Source organism: Strix uralensis, chromosome 4 (assembly GCF_047716275.1).
Source record: "Strix uralensis isolate ZFMK-TIS-50842 chromosome 4, bStrUra1, whole genome shotgun sequence".
NCBI lineage: Eukaryota > Metazoa > Chordata > Aves > Strigiformes > Strigidae > Strix > Strix uralensis.
The window spans coordinates 41,009,023-41,033,241 of record NC_133975.1 but is presented as its reverse complement, the minus strand read 5'-3'; the positions used below and the strand labels follow the sequence as shown (position 1 = coordinate 41,033,241).

The following is a 24,219-nucleotide window of genomic DNA, read 5'->3' as shown; positions in this document are numbered from 1 at the left end:
GTTTTAGAGGTTTGTTTTCTGTTAAAGCAAAAGTGACTGCTGTGGTGGAAAGAAACCAACTTACTGAAGGAACTATCTCAGGGCAAAATTTTCATCTCAGGGCCACATGGCAAATGTCATCTCCTATAGCCTCCTCTCTATATGCATGCAGAACTCCCACTGACATTCTAAAGTGTGCTCTGCACATGCTATGAGAGAAGAGTATTGTCACTGCAATCAGCCATGTGGACCCAAAGAAAAGGTCTTTATCAATGTGTAACTCTTACTCAAGTGCTAGCCAACACATTGAAAAATCAATCGTCGGTAAATATATATGTAAATAAAATTGTAACATTGTGATACACAGTGCAACTAAAATCATTTGTGGCTTTTAGAGTCTCAAAAAAGATAAAGTGCTTTTCCTGTTTGTGCTGACTTCCAGCCAAAATCAATTACAGAAGGATGTGAATCTCTTTTACTTACCCACTTCATTGTCTCCATTTAACACCAATACACTCTTTTAGAAGTGCTTAAATATGCTTTGTTTAGAAGTAAACACAGGGAGTAATGTAAAACCCTTAGGAATTTTCTAACTCATAAAAAATATATGCTGAACTTTGCTTGTCAACAATGGATGGAGTTCCAAAATGGAAAAATTCCATACAGGTATGTGTGTATGCAGATGCCATGCTAAGTGCAGACTGGGAATGTATTTTTTTTTTTCTCCCAAGACTATGTTACTCAAGACATGAAAAGTTATAGTTTTATGGCAACTTCCATTTAGAAGGCCTTCTAAAACATCTGTTTCAAATTTGAAATTTGGATTTAATATCTTAAATTAAAAGCTATTTCACATTAAATCTTACACTTAGCACTCAAGAGTGTTACAAATTTGGACACACAGAGAATTTGAACATAGAAATCTCTAGAATGCTGTGGTTTACTCACATTTTAATTAAAACTGGCAAATAAGTCTTTTAATTGAAATATTAACTCAATTCAGAGAGTTAAAATTTAATCCTTCTGCTTATTTGCTTATCTAGTGTTTATTCTGTTCTATTCTATGTGTAAGTTGATTTGCATATCTATAGATTGTTCATAAATATCTAAATTGTTGGATATTTCTAAATTGTTCTGAATACTTTGGTATCTCTTTTAGTATTATTTTTCAGTAAAAGTGTTTCTTCAGTAGCTAACTTAGTTCTTTATGTCTTCCCATATCTGGAGAATGTATTTCCTTTTCTTAGAAAGTAAGTACATAAGATTTTTTTTTTTATAGTTCAATTTGCAGTTATCCTTTTGGCATCATTTTCATTATCAATCATTCTGAATGTATCTGATTCATCACATTATTGCAACTCGTAGTCATTTATATTTCTATAAAACATCATACATGATTATAAAGCAAATAAAGTATGAGAGTCCAATTACACTGCTGGATTTTATGTATTTGCAAGGCAGGAGAATCAAATTACTATGTATATATATAAAACACTTAGATTTCTTAAACTCTTGTATAAGAAAGTTATATTTCTGTTCTATAGAATTCCTACACTACAGGATATATATATCCTATATTTTTATTCCTGATATAAATAAATTCTCTGGAACACAAAATATAGAAAGGACTATTGTTAGCTTCAATATTGATCACTTTCTCTGAATGGAGAATTTGTTTGTTTGTCCTCTTTTCACTCCACTGAAATTTTTCTAAATCTTTCATTATTGTAGTTGTTGCTTTTAAAGGCTGCCATGGAAAAGAGTACTTTGAATTAAGGTAACTAATAGGAAAAATAGTAATTGCTGTGACTATGGATTTTGTCAAAGTGGCGTTTACCTTTCTGTAAGATAGCATCCTTAATATTTGCTTTCATTACTCAGTTAAAAGTCTCAGAATATCTTGAATAATTTTATTGCCAGCTTCTGAAAACAATATATTCAGCATAATTAATATATTTTGTATAAGCAAGTTTTGTTTTAGAAATCAGCTGTAATTTATAACTAAATATTTTTTCAAGGAATGTTTTCCCTTTTTCTCAGCTTGGTGTACTATTGAGTAAAAGCTGGTTGAGCACTGCAGATCCTGCCCTTTCAAATTACCTTCAATTGAAAACATGTATTTCAAGAATACTGTTGGACAAATAATACTTTCATCTATCTGAGCTGACTTGTGAAACACTCTTCCAGTTAAAAAGGAGAAAGTCTTGGTAATATAGTAAAACCTGAGTAAGACAGTGGATTTTAGGAAAGCCTACCTGGCAAAGTATGGGTTTTCTGTTTACAGATTAACATGAAAATTAATTCTTCATGGTACAGATTCTCCAGTTTTATTGTACATTGCCTCTGAAAAATAAGCCTCTGACTAAGTCGTGAGAGAAAGTTACACTCCTTTTATGAAGTAAGAGTTTAGCTCCTTTTAGTGTTAATGCAAATAGCTTCCTCCTCAATGCACAACTATTGCCAAGTCCAGGAATGGCTTTGCACCCCTCTAGAGGGAACTTACTCTGACCTGTCGCATTTTTTTAAGGAATTTGTGCATACATTTTCTAACAGGCAGAATTATAAGAATTTAATATCAGAAAAACTTTTATCCTGTGATGCATAAAGTCATTATGCAACTTTAAATTACTGAGTAGGCTTCCCATTGCTGAAGTCTTTTACTGGAGAGAGATTATAACCTCCCAGTCTTCTGGTTTATTCATATTTTAGCAGAAAAAATTAATAAGAAGAATGCTAGCCCTGGTACTGATTCTGTGTTGTTTGTGTGGGCTAGTGGTAAATATTACTAACATTTTACAAAAGGATTTAAACCATTTTCCAATTTCAGACTTAGAGCAGTACTTTATTTGACTTTCCTGAATGTGTCCTAAACATCTCTACAATGTAAATTAAGCCTTGCCAAACCACTAAAAAGAAATTTGTTAACTAAAGTAGTGGACAAAAATCAAGAAAAAAATGGAAAATGTTGTCAAATGATGTATTCAGAAAATAATTTGTGACTAGCTGAATTTACACCATCAAAAGTTAGGGTAAGAATTTTTGTTCTGAACAAGCTGTTATACAAAACCAGGCATGAACAGAAAGTTAGCGTCACCAGGACTATAATTACTCCTGTATTTGGTCTATTCTGTCTGTTAAATCAATGTTCATCTAAAATCTGAGAAGAGATGAGCTTTGCATCATGCCTTGAAGATTGTCAAGTTGGAATTTCATGGACTGGGATAGGAAAACATCCTGAATCACAGGTCTCTGACAGTACATGACCTAGCAAAAGTCATATTTGATCCAAGAACCATTAGGCCAAGCTGAAGACATTTACAGTGGGATATAAATGTTAGAGAGTAAGAAGCAGCCTGGCACAGGCAAGATGCAGCTTCTCTAGATCAGCACCTGCATCCTAAATCGTGGATGAAAAGCTATTGTAGGGAGTTGTAATAAGAATGGTGTTTAGCACTGCCATCTCTGAACTGGAAAGAAAATACAAAATCATTGATGGTTTAAAACTAAGAATTGCAAAAAAAACCCAAAAATGTCAGAAGTATAAGCATTGATCAGGGCAGGAAAATAACCCATTTCTTAATTTCAGTACATTTAAGTAGAACAGTTTAAAACAGGCAGAGGATTATATGAATTGGGAATGTGAGCAGAACTGGAGAAAGCAGTTGAGTCTGAAGAAGGATTTGGAATTCATGTTGAACAGCTCAGCACTGTTGTGGTAAAGTTCTCACTGCACTACTGTGTTATCCAGTAGTGTGGAAAGATTGAAAGAGTGAATAGAAGCATGAAGGTCACTTATTATTTTATATGATATTAATGAGACCAGTCCGGGGACATTGTATCAAATTCTGTGTTCAAGTTTTAAAAGGACATTAAAGCATTAAGAAAGGTACTGAACAAAGCCACTAAACCATGACCTGAGAGTCAGGGAAATTTTCTTAAAGTAAGAGACTTTAAGAGCTCAATCTGCTTAGTTTATCAAAAAGAAACTGAAAAATAACATAATTGAAATGTATAAATAACTCAAAGGGGTAGAAAATACTGCACATTTATCTAAAGAAGAAAGGTAGAAGGAAAATCAATGACAGACACAAATTCAAGTGGGAATTTAGGCACACAGTTTAATAAGAAAGGTAACTTAACAGAAGATCAAACTATACCATTCAAGATAGTACAGCTCTCTGGAAGAAACAATTTAGCAAAATATAAGGTATTGTGTTTCATATAAGGCTAGCTTGGTGAAAAGGAATGACCTATAATATATAGAAAAGCAGGCTAAATTCAGAGTAGACATTACAAATTTCATGCAGAAATCTTCAGATTGCCAAAAGACACTTTATGGACTTGAAGAGCTTAAGGAAGGGAAGCAATGGACATAGTTGAAGTGAGAAATGTTGTCTCCTCAGTGTCCTTCTATGCTGGGGCTGGGCCGCAGGCTTGCAGTTGCCTGTACTGTAACCTGTAATCTTGGTTGCAAGTTACATGTGGTAATGTTGACCCATTTATCTCAGTTCCTTTCACAGATGGGTATTGGATTTACCAAGCAATTGTATGAGCATCAGTTACTTGCACAGTATGGAATTAACCTCCAGAATGGAAATGATATTCAAGCTGCCCGTAAACTGCAGGCAGCTTAAAAAATCAGATATTGACCACTACTAGGAAAAATAAGCTAATGTTCTATCTATGACATGCACCTGCAAAGAGAAAATAATTTTAAGCTAAATGATAACATTGTCATGAAAGCAAATGAAGAGACCAGGGATAAATTTAGATCATAAATTAAAAGGCTTACCACTGAAACACTTCAGTTCAGGAATAGTTTAGCACTTTGAGTAGAGATAGAAGAGCCCTGTGTGTTTCAAGACAGAGCTAGATATTACAATGCTGTGATATGTATGACTATGGCTGCAGGTGATGGGACTCAGTTCTTTTCTAATCCCTCTGCTGAGGATAAGTTTGCATTATTGTTGATTCTTTTAAGTGTTTAAAATAATTACTACTACAGAACTCTGAAAAAAATATATAGTTAACATAGCTGTGCAGCCAGAGCATTGACATCTACAGAATTTAAATGGGAGATCTCATCTAGCGGCTAGCAATTTAGCTAACAAGAGAAAGCATGGGTCATGAATCTGTGCTCCTGAAATGTCTATTTAAAGTAGGCATGTTTGTGAGAGAAAACCTCACTCTCTTTCCTTTCTCCAAAAGAAAAGTATTGAGAAAAACTCTTCAAAGGGAATTTGACAGTCTCCACAAATGTTTCCTTCTCTAAAACATATAAAGCTACAAAAATCAGATTGCTTTCCTGTGTTTTTTTAAGAACCACTGTATCACTACTCATAAGCTATCTCTTTTCTATCTGCTCCAAACTTCTGCACATTTTTACTAAAGCATAAATAAAGGAAAGGAACTTTACAAATATAAGTGCTTTATATGTGCTTTATTTTAAAATGAGTATTTCCAAAAGTAATTTCAGTCGTACTACCTTTGAGTCATTTGTATCATTTGTGTGCTACAGAAAGCACTGCTTTTCCCTGATTTCTCTCTTTTAAACTTTTCATCTTCAACGTGGGTTCTTAAAAATCATTTTATTGTGTGTTTCAGCCTTAAAAGAATGTTTATTTGAAAATATGGAAGAAAAGAAGTAAGGGATTATTGCCAACATTTGTATAAGAAAGGTTGTAGCTCTCCAGAAGGGCTTAATAAGAATAGTATAGACAAAGGTGAAGGAAGAAATGACATCCTACACCATTTACTGACATCTTCCCAGTTTATTGCTGCTACAGGTGGATGACAGAGATAAAAAAAGAGTATGGTGTGCTGTAATGATACCTTCCACTGGAATCTTCCTAGAGAGGTTTCCAAGTCCAAGTTAGAGCAGTCTCTTAATTTATCCAAGTTCTTCTAAGAGTAGTCTCCAGAGTCTCACTAACTTACTTTTGAATACAAGTGATACAAATTATCTTTAAATTAGATGGTATGTTAGTTTTCTTCCTTCCATAGTTAAACTGCCTATGTATTTTATCTTGAAAATCTTATATTAACACCAAGTTACTGTCATATTTGGCTTTGTGATTTTTCTCGTCTGATCATAAATTATTTCTTTCATCTCAAACACAATCCATCTTCACCATTCAAAGAGGTAGAATTTTAGTATTTCATCTTACAATGTATAATACAAAGCAGTTATATGATGCTTTGCATGCATTGCGATGGTCCAATAGCTCTTTCTTTTCACTACTTAGCTTATTCTCTCAGACAGCAAGTGTGGCCAAACCCCTGGAGCAATTGGATTTTGTGTTGTGGCCCATTGTCTCCAGCTGATGTTTGAATGTTTTTAATGCACTTTACATTAAAAAGCATTGCAGAGAAGCTCAAGGAAATTAATTACACACTCATAAGAAAACCAAAAACTTCAGCCAGCCAATATGCACTCAGTTGCATCTTTCTTTAAAATTCATCAATTTTAAAACAAAAATTATTCAGCGTAACCATGTAATTAACAAGGTCTACTAAAATGAAATGATCCTCAAATTGGTGATGTCTGATGATCTAACAGTGCCTTGATAATTGCGTTTTGAAAATTGTGGCAATAAGATTTTGTGGTATGAAGACAGTCTTTAAGTCCTCTTCTCTGCAATATAGATCTCTTCATAAAATGTTTTTGGTAGGATTAGAGGGAAAAGCGAACATTATGTTTGAAGAGGTCAGAAGCATAGGATTTTTTTTTTGTAAAAGGAGTGTCTCTAATTATATGATCTATTAATTAAAGTAGGCAAAGAACTAACAAGATCAGAGTTTATAGTATGTGGAATCTGCACACATTATTCCAAGAATTAATATAAACCTGACAAAAATACCTTTTTGACAGAAGAATGTTCCAGAGTGTGACAACTTAAAATAAAAAACCAACAAATGTTAACGAGAATGACCACTGAAGGCCTCAAGTCCATCCCAATTAAAGTGTTTTCCTTGCTTGTACAAAAATAATAAATCATGCTTTTTCAGAAGGATAAAAACTGCTTTCAACTCTAGACAAAAAAATATGTTAATGTAAAGCAAAACCAATGTTAATTTGTTTGATTTTTGTGGATAAAGCTAAGGGTTTTTAAAATTTTTGCACAGTTTGTCATTAAAATGCATTTGTTCAGTCAAGTAGCATGACACAGATGTTCTTTTGAGGTGCGATGTGGCTACCTGAAATAGCTGTGTCAGAAGAGAAACGCAAGCTTCTGTGTTTTATTTCAATAAAGTTTTAATTTTTGAAAGCTTTGCAGATGAGGCAAATATTGTGGAATGAGAGCTCAGCAAGTGGAATAAATATGTTTAAAGCAAATATTTTTAAAAACTGCAATAAAATTTTAAAGCAATCTCTTCACTCTACTGAAAATTAAAATCCTTCACAGAAAACAAAAACCAAATAGACTTCTCTTATTGGAGGCCATTCATCAACAATATTATTCATGAAAAGCCAGGGCCATTCTGGAAAGCCAGGACCTGTGTCAGAGGGTCACACTGCATGGATCCAATCCTGAAAGTAACACACAGAACTGGCTGTCACTGCTGTCCCAGTCTAGCTCACACAGAAGCAGTTTCTTCTGAGGAGCTAAACAAGACTCAAAATTCATCTCCTTCTCTGAATTACCTTTTGGAAGACTCTTTATATTATCTACATTTTGAACCCAAGATAACTGATCTCCTAGCTTAAATGCCTGAATTAGGTAACATTTCCTTCTTCTGCAGTTCAAGGTTAATGCAAGGAGATGATTTCCTTCCAACTCTTTTCTATTCCAGCATGAAAATAATTCTACTTGAGTTTTATTGGTGAATAAATTCATTCTGAGGGACCAAAAAAACAAAAGTGAGTTTCCGATGGTGAAAGAGTAGTGGAAGAGGGTGACCTGAACTAAACCCAAAGGTAGTAAACGAAGGAGAAAGAATTAAGTTTGCAATTTTTAAGACTGAGATTCCAAATGCTTTTCCTATTATTTGTTACAACTGACCGTAACGTGTTGCTTGCTAATTAAAGATGAAATTTATTTTATTTGTTGTAGGTCATGTAGTTGTCAATTCCTAATGCAATGAAAATGCAGATTTTCATACCTGTAATGATTTAGATAATAATAATTTTATCAGATCAGAGAGAAGCACAGAACTCTTAACTCACACTTGCCAGAGAAAAGATTGCCACTTCAACTAACAGGAACAGAAGCATTGTATCACCAAGATTTTAAAGAGGTATTTTCTAAGAAAGATCCTCAGGAGATTTTAAAATATTTTCTGTGACAGGTTAGATTTTCTACTGATTTTTCACAGTTTTAGGTTTTTCTAGTTGCCCTTTTATCCTCTTATTATGAATAAGTTCAGATGGTCAGATTAATTTTTTGATATAATGCTGCAGAGATAAATAGAGTTACATCAGGACACATTTTCAGCCAAAGTACATTTTCAGTGCAACAAAGAATAAATTTCCATTTTAAGATCACTAATTATCCATTTTTTATTATTTTAGTGGTTAGAAATGAAAACTGTGAAAAATATATCGGATTGCATTTCAATGCAACCATTAAAAATGTCTGTCAGATTTACAAAAATTTAATTTTTCTGTTTCAGGCACTGAAGTAACATTGCATTTTAGTCCTCTTTGTAGGTTAGGCAACGGTTACAAGCATTTTGTTATGATGTTCCTGATGCCTTTATGGTGTCATATTTTTTTTTCCTTTTATTAATACAGTTGAGAATTCCTCTAGCCTTACAGTCTTCCTCCAGTCCTGTTCGTCATGAAAGTAAAATGTTATAATGATTATAGCTTATTTACTTTATGTACTATAGTTTAAAAGAGGTTTGGATTGCTGTGGAGTGTTTCACCTTTTATTAACAGAGAGAAAAAAATAAAGAATAATGAGTTTTAAGTCGTCTGATTAAGTCTCTCTGACCTGGTCACCATTCTACAGGTCAGAGGGCTTTATATTCTAGATCAGGCTAAGTTTGTGATGGTGTGTATACATAAGCATAACGCTTTACTTCCCCCCCTTTGGAAAAAAAAAATCTCTTAGGGTAAAGGAATAAAACTAATTTGTCAGCGTTCTTCATAATCCTATGGGTATGGCTTTCTATCTTAGTTAAGACATGGACTCAGTAAACTACAGGTTGTCCCTCTAATTTTGCTTTCTTTTTTAAGACAAGTTTCAGCCATGCAGCATGCGAATTTTCTTAAGACATTTTATGAATTACAACTCTAATCTGAGTATTTGTTCATTGTTTTCCCGGAAGCACCTACTTCCTTAGTAGTCTTTTGTACCTTATTTTTATAAATGTTCTGAAGTCAGGTCTTAGTTTCTTGCTGTTTCTTAATTTATTCAACATACATTTTTGGGGAAAAAGCTCACTTAAACATCTATGTAAGGAGCAGAGAATGTCTCAAATATTCAAATTCTGACAAATGTCTCACTCTTCTGAAGACCTATTGCATAGGTTCAGTTTTTGGCAACTTTAACTTTGAATTGAAGATAGTCAGAACTTCCCAAAATTCAATTAACTGTTTTCAGGGGTTTTTTTTAGACAGATAGTACTTGGTTAAAGTGAACAGAATATCTTTGAAAATAGAAACTGTAAATCACGAATTTATAGTAGTCTGAACTAGCATCACTATCTCACTATAAAGACTAATCTGCGTATTAATTGAATAATGGAGAAAAGTTATTGGAGTAATGGATAGATTGCAAAATGACCATGTAAAATAATTGCAGAATATTATCTTTTATAATACCAGATATCCTTGTATAAAAGCATGTCAGAGCCGAACAATTAAATTTATTTTTGTGATGAATGAGTGATTCCTCTAATCAATTGAACTTGTGCAGGAGCTGACTGTCTTTCACCACCATAATGAATAGCAATTCAACTGATGTCAACGAGGCAACACTAGATTGAAAGGAGAATTAATTAAAATGAGACTTTTGCCTGGCTAAAAACTCCAAAATATTATTTCCCAAGGCAAACTCTTCCCAAATCTAGGAGCAACTGGTGAATACTGAAAACAGAATTCTACAGATTATAGCTGCTTGGTTGATCCTGTATTTTGAATGCATCCCAAAATGTCCTTTAAATTGTAGAGCTGCATATTACTGTGTTTTCTAGTTATAATTCACTGCCTAGATTTTTTACTATTGTTGCAGCATTGCCCTGACAGCTTACTTTGCATCCACTAGGTTGCTGTACTCAATATAAACAGGAACAGTGTCCACTGAAGCGTGCATCTGAGGAAATAGATATTTATCGTAATTGTAATTAATGACCATTTATAATGTCATAAATCTTCTGTTCCTCTTTTGCCTTGTTTTGCTTTAAACATCCACTTTTATGAGTTGAAAACCATAACTGAAACTGAAAACTGCAGTTCTTTGATATGCTTCTTCTCAAACAATTCTTTTACTATTCATAAAAATCTTCACAGAAAATCTTAGAATGAAATGGTTGAGGTTTATCAAAACTAGATAAAGATTTGGTTTTGAATTAAAACCCCAGGGTTTGTGAAGACTGAAGCACAATTCAATTAAACACTATTCCATTTGCCTTAGGGGAGTTCTTCTTTGATCAGTACAACAGTGTTGTCCTGTATCTTCAGAGAGCACGTCACATGGCTGTTTAGAAGATGAAGACTTTTTCTCCAAAATTAGTTTGATAAAATAAAAGTTCAGTTAAGAGAAAAGCTGAATATAGCCTGAAGAGTCACTCATCTTTAAGTAATTCAACAAGCAGGACTACAGCCCAGACAAGTCAAAACTTAGCAGTAAACAGAACTTAGTGCTATAAAAGGTTCTTTATCAGAACACTTCTCATAAAATTATTTGTTTTGATTAGTCGGCTAATTATAGTGTAGCTACTGTGTTATTACTATTGATTAAGAAATTTCAATTAAGATAAAATATTTCTAGTTGGAAAAATACTGATTTCTTGAAATAGTTTTACAGAAACATATCTGTTTCAATGTTGTTTTAATGAAATGCTAGCAGGCTCGAGTGGAACATTGTCCAGTGTCCTTTCTATTGTGTCAGCCAGAATCTGTTTTCTAATGTCAATGGGAACTGAAGGTGGGGTCTCAGGTTCTAATTTTCAAAAACTTCTCTGAACATCTCCCTCACAGAATTGACAGAAATTCTTTCTGCTTTCTGCAACTTAAGCTTCCTTTAATGAATTGTAAAAGCAATTAAATCTTGTCAGAGCTTTGGAATTTTCTGTGAGACAGGAATGGTGATGTTCAATCAGCTGTGTTAATTTACATGAGACACACAGATTAACTAATTTTTTCCTTTTTATTAATTCTATCCAGAATCAACACTTCAGGATAAGACTTTCTTTAAAGAACAAGGGGGTTGAGCTTCAGGGTGATGAGAGTGACAGGATTCATGCCACATAATGACAGAACACAGTGTTCCTAATACATGCACTGAAGCATTTTCCTTACTGAATAAATCAGACAAAATAATGTGAAGGTATAAACCAGTGTTGCTAGCCTTTCACATTTCCACCAAAATTATTGTGGTCCACTACATGCATTCTCTTTCACCCACAGAAAGTGGTGTTTAGACTTCCCCTCAGATACACATCTTGTCTTTGCTATTTTAGTCTTGCTTATGCCACATATCCAGCACCCCCTTATTTATCACCTGAGTCTTCTAAGCTTCATATAAACAAGTGGAAATATGCTGGGTGAAGGAAAGATCAGGATCTATGCCGATCCCCCACTGCACCCTGCACATCCTACATGGCATGGTTGGGGCACTTCATGGAGTCCAGGTAGAGCACCGCCTCCCCTTCCCTGGGTGATTGTGAAGGCATTGAGAGCCCCCAAACAATGTTCCAGCCTTTATTATATGCAAGACACATCATCTCCTGAAGGAGTCATCACTGTTAAAAAGGATGAAAAAGGTTATTCTTTTAACCATTACTTAGGGAATCTGAACAAGTGCATTTGTGCTCACATTTTGATTACAGATGAAAATTTGAGTACTCTTAACTCCAAAGATCTGTGTACAGGAACAACAGAAATAGGTAAAGAGATAGGTATATTCTTAGAGTTCATTTGCACAGTGTTAGAATTTTGGGATAAGTTTTGGAGGTAAAAATTTAATGCATATATGGAGAAACTGCTTGCAAGTAACGTTTTTAATTCCAGTTCTCTACTGTACTTTTTGTAATCATGGATTACTGGCTCAAGTGGATGCATTTCATATTTACTTTGTGTAGTAAAAAATTGCAATATTGTGTTCAAAACAATGGAGTATTCAATCTTTACTGTGCAAGAACTGAAGGAAAACAGAAGATACTTTATTTTACTTATACTCTTGCAAATTAAGAGTTAAAGCAAACTGATAAATCTTGCAAACGCTGATAAATCTGCTTCCTTCTTTTTGAAAAAAAAAAAACCAAACGTTTGCATAAAGCATTCTTTCTGACAGAATAAAGCAATGAAAAAAACCCACTATAGATTTCTAAAAAAGTCTTTTATGGGATGTAGTCCAGATGTGATGCTGAAATCTGCCTACTTTGATTTTAGTTCTAATACTGCCGAGTCAGAGGTAATGGATCTGACCTGATAGCATCAGGGAAAACATCGCTCAGGTGCGCATCCCTTCACGGAGGCGTTATATAGATGCTTAGGCACAGAATTAACATCTACCTTAGAATACAGTAGTTAGTCATAATTTAGCTGTGTGAAAACAGTGCTCTAGTCACGACTGATTTCAAAATTTTTATTTTTCCCTTCAAAAAATGAAAAGTTTTACTCTACTTTTGCCAACAAGTTACCAATTTGTGACATTTATTTTATTTATCTAGTAGGGCACCCTTAGCCAGCAGATATGTTGCTCACAAAACTGGAAGTTTAGTTGGTCCTTGCACATGAATATGTCTTAGCCTACATATGCCCCGAGCATGGAAGCTCCTGTGCATTACTGAATCTAACAGATGACTGCAGTTTTGAAAACTTTATGAAACAAAAAGCCTTAGTAGGACAAAAACTCAGGATCTTTTTAATAATTGAGTCCCACTGTATCCCATAACATTTTAAACCAACTTTTCACAACAAAGTCCCTAAGCTCTGCAGTCACTCACTAAAATGTGAAGTAATAATAATTTTTTTAAAAAACAACATTCTGAAGAGCCATGCTAGCAGAACTGTATTTACTATGCATTTCTGCTCAGTAGTTAGTTGGGAAATTAAAGTTAATTAAAGTTAATCATTGGTAAAAATTGTAAATTTATAAACAGCCAATTTTATAGAAAGTCAGCTTAGAAACTATATATTCTGGTACTTGGCGATCCTCACAGATGCTATTTAGGATTACATTAGGCTCATATTTTACCTTTCAAAATTCTGAAAGAGAGAAAAATGTATTTTACAAGAAACTGGAGATAAATTCTAGACTTAGTGGAGTCTTATGCAAACTGTAGATAGTATGTGAAGCCTTGGGCAATGGTGAGATGGTAACATATTCCAATATTTTTTTTTATATCAAATGTATTTTTATATATATCTCATATCAAAGATGGAATGCAACAAAGGGCAAAATACTAAGACAGTAGGTTATGTAGTTATAACTGCAGCCTGAATGTTAATCAGGAAGAGGAAAAAAACGAGTTTCTTTTTAAATGTCATAGCTATACTGATTTTGCTGATGATACCCTTCCTAAATTAGTTTTAGGTGTAAGAATCACATACAGGTTAACAGCAATTAACTCAGTCTCACAGTCTGATATAATTTATTACTCCTGTGTTCACTTTCTACTCACTTTATTGTTTCACTGAAACAGTTTCAGGATAATCTGCTGGCTTGCTTTGTCCTGTAGCCATTGATTTGTATTAGACAGTAGCCCCTACTTGTGCAGCTCCACAATTTCAACAGCCCCATCAGTGACCACATGATTATCTCAGGCCAGAGTCTTTCTGAACTTTACATTTTCTGCAGTGTCAAACTGTTTCCCTTGGAAATTGCATTTCGCTAATGTTTCATGTCACCAAATCGAAACTTCAGTAATAACAATATTGAAGAGGACTGATCTTCCTTAGGGAAGTTCCTACCTGGAAATAGCCCTTACTGTCCTTGCCATCCCTTCTCATTTTGTACATCTGTGGTAGGTCTAGAGGAATAACAGGGCGGTATGTGGTACAGGAAAATTATATAGGAAGTGTTTGTTATGTAGAAAGTCCACTGCGATGTAGACCAAGTATTATTATCCTGTTTGCTGTTGAATAATGTGGGAGCAATTCATTAGACAGCTGACTGGGAGAGTAATAACAAAATGCATTCTTTTATACTTTTATAATCACATGCTGTCTATTTTTGTACTTTTTTCCTTTGTTCTTTCTTTTTTACTTTTGCTACTTAGCATTTGTATTGACACAGCATCTAAGGACATCCGTCAGGAAGAATCATGTTGCTTCAGAAGCCATAAAAAATAATGGATTATAGTCTGTGCTAGAAAAAAAGTATAGTCTGAAAGATTCTTGTCTTCTTTTCTCTTGACTTTACTGTGCAGACTGATCTGCTTCCTGATGCTCTTCTCATTCTTCTGCTTTGGTCCTGTGTTCTTGTTACACATAGTTTCGAGCCGTGTCTTTTCCTGCTCTCTGACGTGTTCCCTTGCTGCTGGTATTGATATCCTCAAAACGGTGCCTTTTACTCGATCTGTTCACAATGGCTACACATCAGGAAAAGTAGAGCTACTCCTTTTTAGTTCCTATCTCCTTTGACTGATTCTTCCAATAAACATCATGAAGATCAGTAGGAAAAGCAATAAAAAGGAGAAGATGCAACACCACACAGAAGGGCTCGTCACTGTTCATTACTTGAGCAAAGCTGATTTGTGGGACTAATTCCCTATAGGTAGTATTACATAATGCTTAGTAAGATAATTTGAAGCTTGTATTCTAAATCTGTTAAAATGAGAAGCTCTAATCTTACAGAAATTTTCATTTTCTTTAATTGTCATGATTCCTAGGATATCTGGACAAGACTAGTCTGATAGGGGAGCTATCAAAGTTTTCATCATACAGAAGCACAGCACTTATCTCACAATATTAAGTGTGTTCAGTTGTTGGTAGCATCAGTTGGCTAGGAATGAATTAGGAGAGGTTTAAAAGTAAGAAAATGTCACTAGCACAGTAAGAATTAAAAGATTCATGTTTTTATTTGAAATGCCTTTGTTTAATTTTCTTACAGTTTATAATGTTATAAACTCAAAAACCCACACGTAATTCTCAAAATTATAAACATGGTAGTCACAAAAATAATTGTTTTTTATAGAAATAAAGAATGGGTAGTAAAAGTTCTGATCAAATCCATGCTTGTGACAAAACTCATATTTGGTTCAAAGGGATTTCAGTGTTCTTACTGGTATAGTTGAAATATAAGAGAATTTGAATCACATACTCTTGGTCACAAAAAACCTCACTTCCTTTTCGTCTGAGTTGTGGAAAGTACAATACTGCCTGTGGGTACACCCTGCAAGGGAACCCCGATGCTCTCCTCCTAACATTTTATAAGGACCCTGAGCACATTTCCTTCATCCCAGGGGTTTGGCTACCTGGGCTCAGTGCCAGTTCTGATAATGCAGCAGCCCAGCTTTGAAGCAGAGCTGTTTGATAAAAAGCTGTAGAAGCCTCAGCCTTCTTCTCTCAGGAGCTGGTTGGTTTCTTTTTTTCCTTTGTTTTTTTTCCTTTTTTTTTTTTTTCCTTTTTTTTTCTCCCTCAGAAGTGCTGGGGAGATGCTCTTGGTCTCTGCATGAGCTACTGTGCAAGTATATCTTCACCCAGCCTTGTACCTTCCTAATTCCAACTCCAAGCCTGATCTGCTGACCTGACCTTTTGCCTTGACCTTGGGCCTGCCTCATCACTACCAACTTTGCCCATCAGTCTGAACTGTTTGGACTGGATCTGCTCTGCTCCGGCACAAGTGCTGTGGGACTGCAAACTTTGTTGGTAGGATCCTGTGTCTGCCTGCTTTGCTGAGTCTGAACTCCCAGCTCACCTTCCCTTCCTTTGTTGCTCCCTGAGACATATCAGATCTTTTTCATTGGGACCTCGAGTCTGTCAACTGATCTATCCCACAGAAACTATCTATTCAAGTTGAGTCTGGGCTGCCAAGGAAAGGTGCTGTGCCTCAGTGCTCTCATCTTGAATTACTACGTTTTCTTTCACACACTATTTAAGTCACATCCTTATTTTAAGACACTTTTATTTCTTGAATAATAATGTAGGTATAATTCTTAACGTATTAATAAGCTACTGAAGTCTGAGTAGAATGTCCAAAAACCTTTATTTTCAAAGATGTTTGTGATGATGCGTCAGATTTAATATTTTTTAGCTGTTGTTTTTTTCTCTTTCATTACTTGGAGGAACTAATGCTGGCTTAAGGGATATTGACTATGCATCTGAAATCAATTTACAATGCAATGCAGGAATAATTTCAAAATCAGTTAACTGTGAGCTCAGACATGCCCCAGAGTTAGGTTGTGGAGGTTTCTTCCATGAAAATCTGGTCTCTAAGTGCAATTATCTGTCTCTGCGATACTGTTTCCTTCAATATAAGGGCAATGGGGTAGTGAAAGAGGCAGTCACCTAATTGTAGCATGATTCTTGATCTATGCTAATATGGATAATTAAAGAAATATCATACAGGGAGAACTTGTTTTGCATTTCCAGAGTGCCACCTACCTTTTCATCCCGTGCTTTCCCCATACACAGGTCTACATATAACATATCTATACTACAGTCTTTAAGGAGAAAGCAGAGTCCCTGGCAAGTCCTTGACAGTGTAGTTCTGATAGACCTGTGCTAGTGCCCGTGCAAGTTTGAGAGCTGTCATAAAACTGTTTGACTCGCAAATACAATCTTCATGTTGACTCTACAAATATGATCTTTCTTTCACTGTGACCTCTTGGAATCCAAGTAAAACCAGACGAATTTTTGTTAACACTGTTACTTTAATGAAAACTTGGAGGAATACTCAGAGATTATTATAACTTTGAACCATACCTTAGAGGTGTTTATTTTCCTTCTTTGGTAGTGAATTACAGATATTTTCAGCCTCCATTAAATTATTTTCCACAGCTTTTACCCTCATTTTTACATCTCTACCCTCTTCTTAGTATCACACTGGGGCCTGGCAGTTATTAATCAATAATAATTTTTTATTTTGGGTCTGATTATACCTTTTCTCCCAGTCCTCAAATATTTCACAGTAAACATAATAGAATGCTATGTTCTTAAACCCTTGATTTTCATGTCTAAAATCTATTAATATATTACCGATAAGTATGTTATTAATCTAAGACATAGTAGTACAAACATACACAATATTTTGAAAAATATTATGAAAGATTATTAACAACATTTTATTCTCTCTACAGTCTCTTTCAGAAATCAAATTAATAATTAGATCCTACTACAACCAATATACATCTTGTCTCAGTCATTTCAATTTGAAGAGCCTTTAGATGTGGGATGAAAAATTATTATTTAAAAAAAAATAATAATCAGGTGCAGTTTCCTCTTGTGAAGCATGCCAGTCCAGAGACTTTGTTCATTGAAGTAACAAGCCTGTAACTTTATACCAGAAACAAATCCTTTTTGTTTTCATTTGACCTGTACTGAAAAGACAACTAAATGTTTATCTTCACAGGCATATAATTCAAACAATCACTTTAAACAACCTCAGGGCTGTTGGACAAGAACTGAAGGTTCTTCCTCTTGGGTTCCTCTGGTCTTCTCACACAGCCTTGAGTTAGTAAAGAGCAGAAAAATCTTAATGTTGCACAATGTAAGAGAGGATATATTACTTTTTCCATGATGTTTGAGCAAGTGAAACACTTAAGGTTTGGTTGTTCCTAGAAATTCATAGCACATCCTTCTTCTTCCTGAGGGTGTTATATAGGTGCTAAGGCTGGAGTCTGTGTGTCTTACAGAGAGTGGAAGCAGCGTCCTACTATTCTTTGTTCCCTTTGCTGTAATGTAAATCATTTCACAAGGTTTAAGTTGGAAAAGAATTAGAATTAATGGCTCCAGGAAGCTTGGTAATTTCACAGGTTTTAATATTTTAACATTTTTTTTTTTTTTTTTTTATTTTATTACCATTTTAAAGCATGGAGAGGACTCGTGTGTGTCTCAAACTGACTCAAGTTTCTGAGATATTATTGCTAGACCTAAAGTCACCAGCAATCTCTATATTGAGATATATATCAATGATACACATAGATTCTGAGCAGCTTTCTGAAGTCTTTCTCAGACTATATAGTCCTTGTGCACAGTAATCATGTTCCTTGTGATAAAGTGACAATTTAAGAGCAGAAGGCTATTGCGGTACAACAGTTACTTGGACATTGAACAGAATAATTTGAATTTATGCAAATTAAGATGCCTGCATAAATTTTGAAACAAACAAATATTAGTCCAGAATTATGTGATGTAAAATACATGTACGCTTTCCAAATCTGAGTTTTTCACTTTTTTCCCCCTTGGTATATAATATGTGTTTTTATATCATTAAAATAAAGGATGAATCATTCAACAGTAGGATGGCATTTAAATAATGTGCAAAAGAAAAATAAGTTCTATAAATACATTGAAATAGAATAGTAATAGCACAGTACTGCTGATATTGCCTGCACTACACAGGGGTTTGGTTATCTACTCTGAACATTAAAGACTCAATGCAACTGGAAAATTCAAACTGTAATATTCATGCATTTACTCTTTCCTCCCAATGTCAATTAATCCCATACCATGTGACTCAGTTTCTTAAAATCTCTTTCTTTTGGTGCAATTACAATAAAATCACATTCTAAACTATTTACATTACATATGTTGATACAAAACTGGTCATTAAACTAACTTCAAAAAGGAAAAATTTGCTGTGAGCACCTGTGAAGTGTGCCATCATTGTGGGGCACTACACGCTACTGTTTTAACTTTGTGGCTATAAATCCCTTACACGTATAGCCCCAAACTCTCTCTGGAGAACCACTTTTCAAATTTAAGTCTCCTTTTTTATCTTTGTTGAGTAACAATGTGACTCTTAAAATGGCATTGTCATGTTTTATGCCACAGTCTGTTTACTGTGATACAGAGCTATAATGTTTGTTGATAACAAGCGTGGCTAACTCTGCATCAGCAGTGAATACATGATGACATTGAAGTCTGCTTTACACGTCTGATTTTTCTTCTTAAGTTTTCCCCTCACCGTTAAACAGAGGATTCAAGTTTATTTTAACCTGCTATCACCACAATTCTAGCTATGTATTAAAAGAATGCTTGTACTGATATCATAACGTTATTTGAGCTAGAAACAGTGAGCTGGGCAGAAAGCAGAAAAAGCTGTATGAACCTCAGTCTTCTACTCGGGTCATAATTTATGGATATGTTACTATCCATCGTAGTACACATCATAGACTGCCAGTAGTACAGCAAACGCTTTCCCTCTTGAGGGTAATTCTGTAGATCATATCCTCTGTTCACTCAACTATCATTTTTCTGTTTCTGTATAAGACTTCTCTGACCTAACGCAGTCCCTGATTTTCTTGCACTGAAAAGAACTGACAGTAATAAAAAAGTCTATATATTCCCAAATCAGATTATCTTCTGTAACTTTTTACATATAGACGCTTCGCACCTGGAGAATTTTCAAGATCATTAATGCTACAATTTTTGCTAAAACCAGTGATGAAATTCACAGATCAAACAGGGAGACCCTGTGAACAGATGAAGGAAACGCACAGCCTTCAGCCTGCAAAATGCAGAATCAATTTCGAGGCGCTGCAGTGTTACAAAGTCACTCGCGACGCGTGGCCCCCACGCGTTTAGTTTCCGTGCCCAGAGTCCGGCCGCCGAAGGCAACCGGGCGGTAGCGGTGGGGGACGGCACCGACCGCGACGGCTCTGCGCGGGTCCCGGCGCTTCGGCCGCCCTTCGGAAACCGGCGAGGGGGACACGCGCACCTTCCCTTCCCCAAAGAAACCAACTCACCTGAGCAGTACCGCGGCTTCCCACAGATAAAACCCCGAGACAGCGGCGCGGAGGTACCTCAGCCGGGCCATGCTGCTCGCAGGCGCCGCCGAGCCCTGGAGCGGTCGCGTCCGAGGCATCGGCGGGGCTCCGCGGCGCGGCGCGACGGGCGAGGGCGGCGGCGCGGCTCCCCGCGGGCGGGCGGGCGGGCGGGCGGGCGGTGCCCAGCACCCTGGAGAGCTCCGGCGGCTCCGCGCCCGCCGCCCGGCCGGTACCCGGCGGCGCCTCGCGCGCTCCCGCCGCTCCGCTCCGCAGCCCAGCGGGAGCTTAATCACAGCCGCGGCGGCGGCGGCGCCCAGCCGCGGTGGCGGCGGCGGGAGCCCACCTCCCCGCCCGCCTGCCCACGGCTCCTGCCAGCAGCCCGCAACCCGCCGCCGGCCGCATCCCGGGCGCGGGGCGCGCCGCTGCCCCGGCGGCGGCGGCGGCGGCGGCGGCGGCGGGGCGGGCGGGCAGGGAGGGCGGGGGCCGGCCCCGGCAGCCCTCCCTCCCCCCCTCCCTTAAACCCGCGGTGGCGGGCGCAGAGACCGGCGACGGCGAGGGGCAGCCCTGGAGGGGCTGACCCTGGAAGGGGAGATGGTCCCGCCGGCGGCGCGGGGGGGGGGCGCTTAGCTGGGCTTAGTTTAGTTTGTGCTCAGACTAGCCCCTGCCTGCGTGCCTTCCCTCCTGCGGGGAGAGGGGCGGTGGGGTGACGCCTGCACAGGGCAGCTGTCCCGCAGGAGCTGGGCTGAACTCACTGAACCTTGGGTCTCAGAAAGGTCTGGGGAAGTCCTGCTTTACCTGTAGCGCTGGTGGTATGCTTTTTCTTAGGAAATGAGGTGAAGAAACCCCACCTCTATTTCGGTCTCTTCTTTGAAAGTACAGTGCTGATGGACACAGGAAAAGTATATCCACTTGTTAGAAAAGAGAGATGATCTAATGCCGTGAGACAGACTAGTAGGGAAACCCAAAGAGTTTGAAAGTTTGGCAGGGGAGGAGAGTGGAAGGGATTATGGGAAGGAACAAGGGAAAGAACATTGCAAGAGGGAAACCAGAAAGTTATTCATGAGAAGAGGGAGGAACTGAGAATGAGTTTACAAGTGACAGTAGGAAAGTGAGATGATTACAGTTATTGTTAGAGAAACCAAAAGATATTTCATGCAAATTAGGTGCTGCTTGCATTAGAAAAAGGTAAAGATTTATGAGCTGATATTGAGAAATTCTTGTGGGAATCTGTTTTATTTCCTCTGTTCCCTGAACTTTTTTTTTTTTTTTAATAAATTCAGGGACTCTTTGTATTCAGTGCTCTGAGTTTCTAGATCTGCATTGCAAAAAGTTTATCTTTTTGTTCTTGTTCTCCCCGCAGCCCTGCGTGGCAACAGTGATCATGAAAAGGACCTGTTTAAACCCTTAGCTGAAAACATAATAGCAAAGAAATTAAAGGATCCCTCCATTTGCTCAGGGACAGTCTGTCAACACTGGTGCTCTACAGAATCATTATAGAGTACTTCCTTTGTATATTCATAACAGTTGATTTTCATTTTTCCCCTTAAAATAAGTATTTAGTGAGGCTGCTTCTCCAGGCACTGTTTATCTTTGTGCATTATGTGCTTCAACAGCAAATTGGTCTAACATTTCATTTATTTGCACTGAGGTGAGTATATTTTTCTTATGATGCTATTAGTTAAAACTACCAGCACAAACTATCCAGTTCTCCAATAGGAATTCTTCTACTAATTATGAATATAGGCTATACTTTAGATATGCAGAGTTCAAACTTCCCAAAATCCCTGTGGGAAAAACATACACTTGCTTGTGGTTTAAGTAACAACTTTGCTGTTCCATCATTTTGTTCTGCTAAATGTGAATTTTTTTTTCAAGCTTCTGAAAATTTTCATATGGGTGGTGTTGAATATTAAAATACTCTCTTCGCAGTGGATTCAAACAACTCACCTTGATTTATGAAAAGTTCCAGTTCAACAAAGCATTCAAGCACATTCTTGACTTCAATGAGATTAGATCACAGAAGCATACTTAGTTTTTAATCACAAGCTTTGATAAAATATTCCCTAATTGTTTCAAGTGGTTTAATTCACTATTGTTTTAATTACCATATGTGTACAAAGCTGAGCTGTATAATTCACTTTCAGTAGTACTGGAGGTTAACTGAAGCATATTCTTTACAAACGGAAAACACTAGTATGTTGAAAATAAAAGTTTTCACCAAAATATATTAATGTCAGTCTCTAATTCTCCTCATAACCAGCAGGCTGTATAGCTACTCTTTCTCTGGTCCAACCAGTATTTAGGTATATTTGAAAGTAAATCACTTGTATTTATGAGCTTGAGAGATGTTCACCAGCAGTAGCCTGGGAGTCAAAAATGCTTTAAGGTTACTGGAAGGAGATGATCCTAATGTGGATCACAACAGTAGATTACTTTTTTTTTTTTTTTTTTGTCCCAAAAATGGGGATACTTGGAAAACTTTGTGTATTTGCACTCAGCAAGCGGTAAGATAGTCAATTTTATAGAGTAGCTCACTTTAGAAACACAAAATTTATACAGCTGAACTCAAGATCTTGCAGCTGCTCAACAGGATTCATACAGAGAACCCAATGTACAGATACGGACTAAAAGATTACTGAATGTACTTTTTGGTGTGGCAGAGTCCTTGTGGAATATTAAGACAAACTAATCATAGTGGTAGTCATGAGAAGTTGTTATTATCATTTTAGTGTGTCCAGTCCTGGAACCTGTTATGGTTCAATATGTTTAAATAATCATTCTATAAGAAGGCTGCTGAAAAATTTTAAAGACTTTTGCAAAGAGGTACGAGACCATTGCACTTTTCTAACATAAGATTAAAGCAGTTTAACTTGTGAAAACCAGAAAGGTTTAGAGGTGTCTTTAGACACCTTCTTGATGGAAAAAAAAATTGTGAAGGTAATTTTTTAAATAGATAGAGGTAGTAAATTTACAAGACTGGAACCTGATAAAAGACGAATGCAGAACAGAAAAAAGTATTCTACTTTGAAACAATTAACAGATTTAAACAACTAAAGAGGGAGAACTGATTACCATTTAAAATCTTTACATCCAGGTCAGCTGTATGTTCTGGGTTTGATCCAGAAGCTGCTGGGTAAAACCTGATGAGTCTTGAGATTCAGAAGTTCCAATCTATGGTGGCTTCAGTGTTAAAATATAAGAATCTATAAACCCACAATGTTTTGTCATGATATATTCGGCTACAAAGTTAAAGTTATTTATTTTCTTAGAAAAGCAATAAATTGACCTTACAAACTTTAGATTGACTTGGAAGCTGACAGAGTTGAAAACCACATACAATGGTAAGGAATAAAGACCTTACGTATGTAGTCTTTTCTACACTTGTATTGCCATTTGAACATTCCAGCATTTTAAGAGGGTGTTGTGATGGGATATGACATCACTGTAGTTTTAGATCCTGGTTTTACTGAGACATGTTAGATTATGTTAATTAAACTGGCTTTCTCAGTACACAGGATTCCCCAGGATGTAATTCATTCAAGTGTGAAACCCCAGAGGCTTTGACCTATTACTAAACACAAAACTACAAATAGAATAGATATTTTTCCATAAACACAATCCTAAAATAGAAAGGCCAACTTTAGAATATGAGAGTAAAGTCACTAAAAGAAAAATGTAGTTGTTCAGTATACCTCAATAAGCAACAAAAGGCTTAGCAACATATTTCAGTCTCTGAAAATAAAGTAGGGAGTCTTTATAAGAGCATCTGCCCGTTTTCTCCGTAAGAAATATAGGTGCGCACCACAAGGCTGTAACATAACATTCTTCAAAATGTATTACCTCAAAAGCAAGTCTTGGAGTAACTAAAATGAATGGACTTTTTAGTCTGGTTTGCTTAACTGTTAGCTGTTGCATTTAATTTCTGGATGCATACAAAGAAATTGTTTCTACTTCATGGCTAATTAAATTATCAGTTTTTTAACAGAGCTATGACCAAAAGATTGCATGTGTTTTTCTTCAGATAACTTTTCTTCTCAAGCACTTTCTGTCTCAAGCCTTAATTTAGATGGAGTTCCTCAGTTCCGGTGGCAACTGATGTTCTTCTATCCATCATGTTCTTTACATCTGTGCTAAACTATATGAGAAGATAATCTTGGGGAGGTGGGGTATAGTAGTAGCAGAAATTAAGATGCAGAT

The 24,219-nt window shown here is 36.5% G+C and overlaps 1 protein-coding gene across 2 annotated transcripts in view; it reads right to left on the bottom strand.

Moving 5' to 3' along the window:
• Nucleotides 1-20,177, bottom strand: part of GLRA3 (glycine receptor alpha 3) — a 95,387-nt gene extending 75,210 nt beyond the window's left edge. For both annotated transcript variants that reach the window (XM_074866441.1, XM_074866442.1), the window contains exon 1: nucleotides 20,002-20,177. In XM_074866441.1, coding sequence (XP_074722542.1) covers nucleotides 20,002-20,120 — 119 coding nt within the window. In that variant the 5' untranslated portion in view covers nucleotides 20,121-20,177. The remainder of the gene's footprint in view (nucleotides 1-20,001) is intronic.
• Between the last annotated feature and the right edge of the window lie 4,042 nt (nucleotides 20,178-24,219).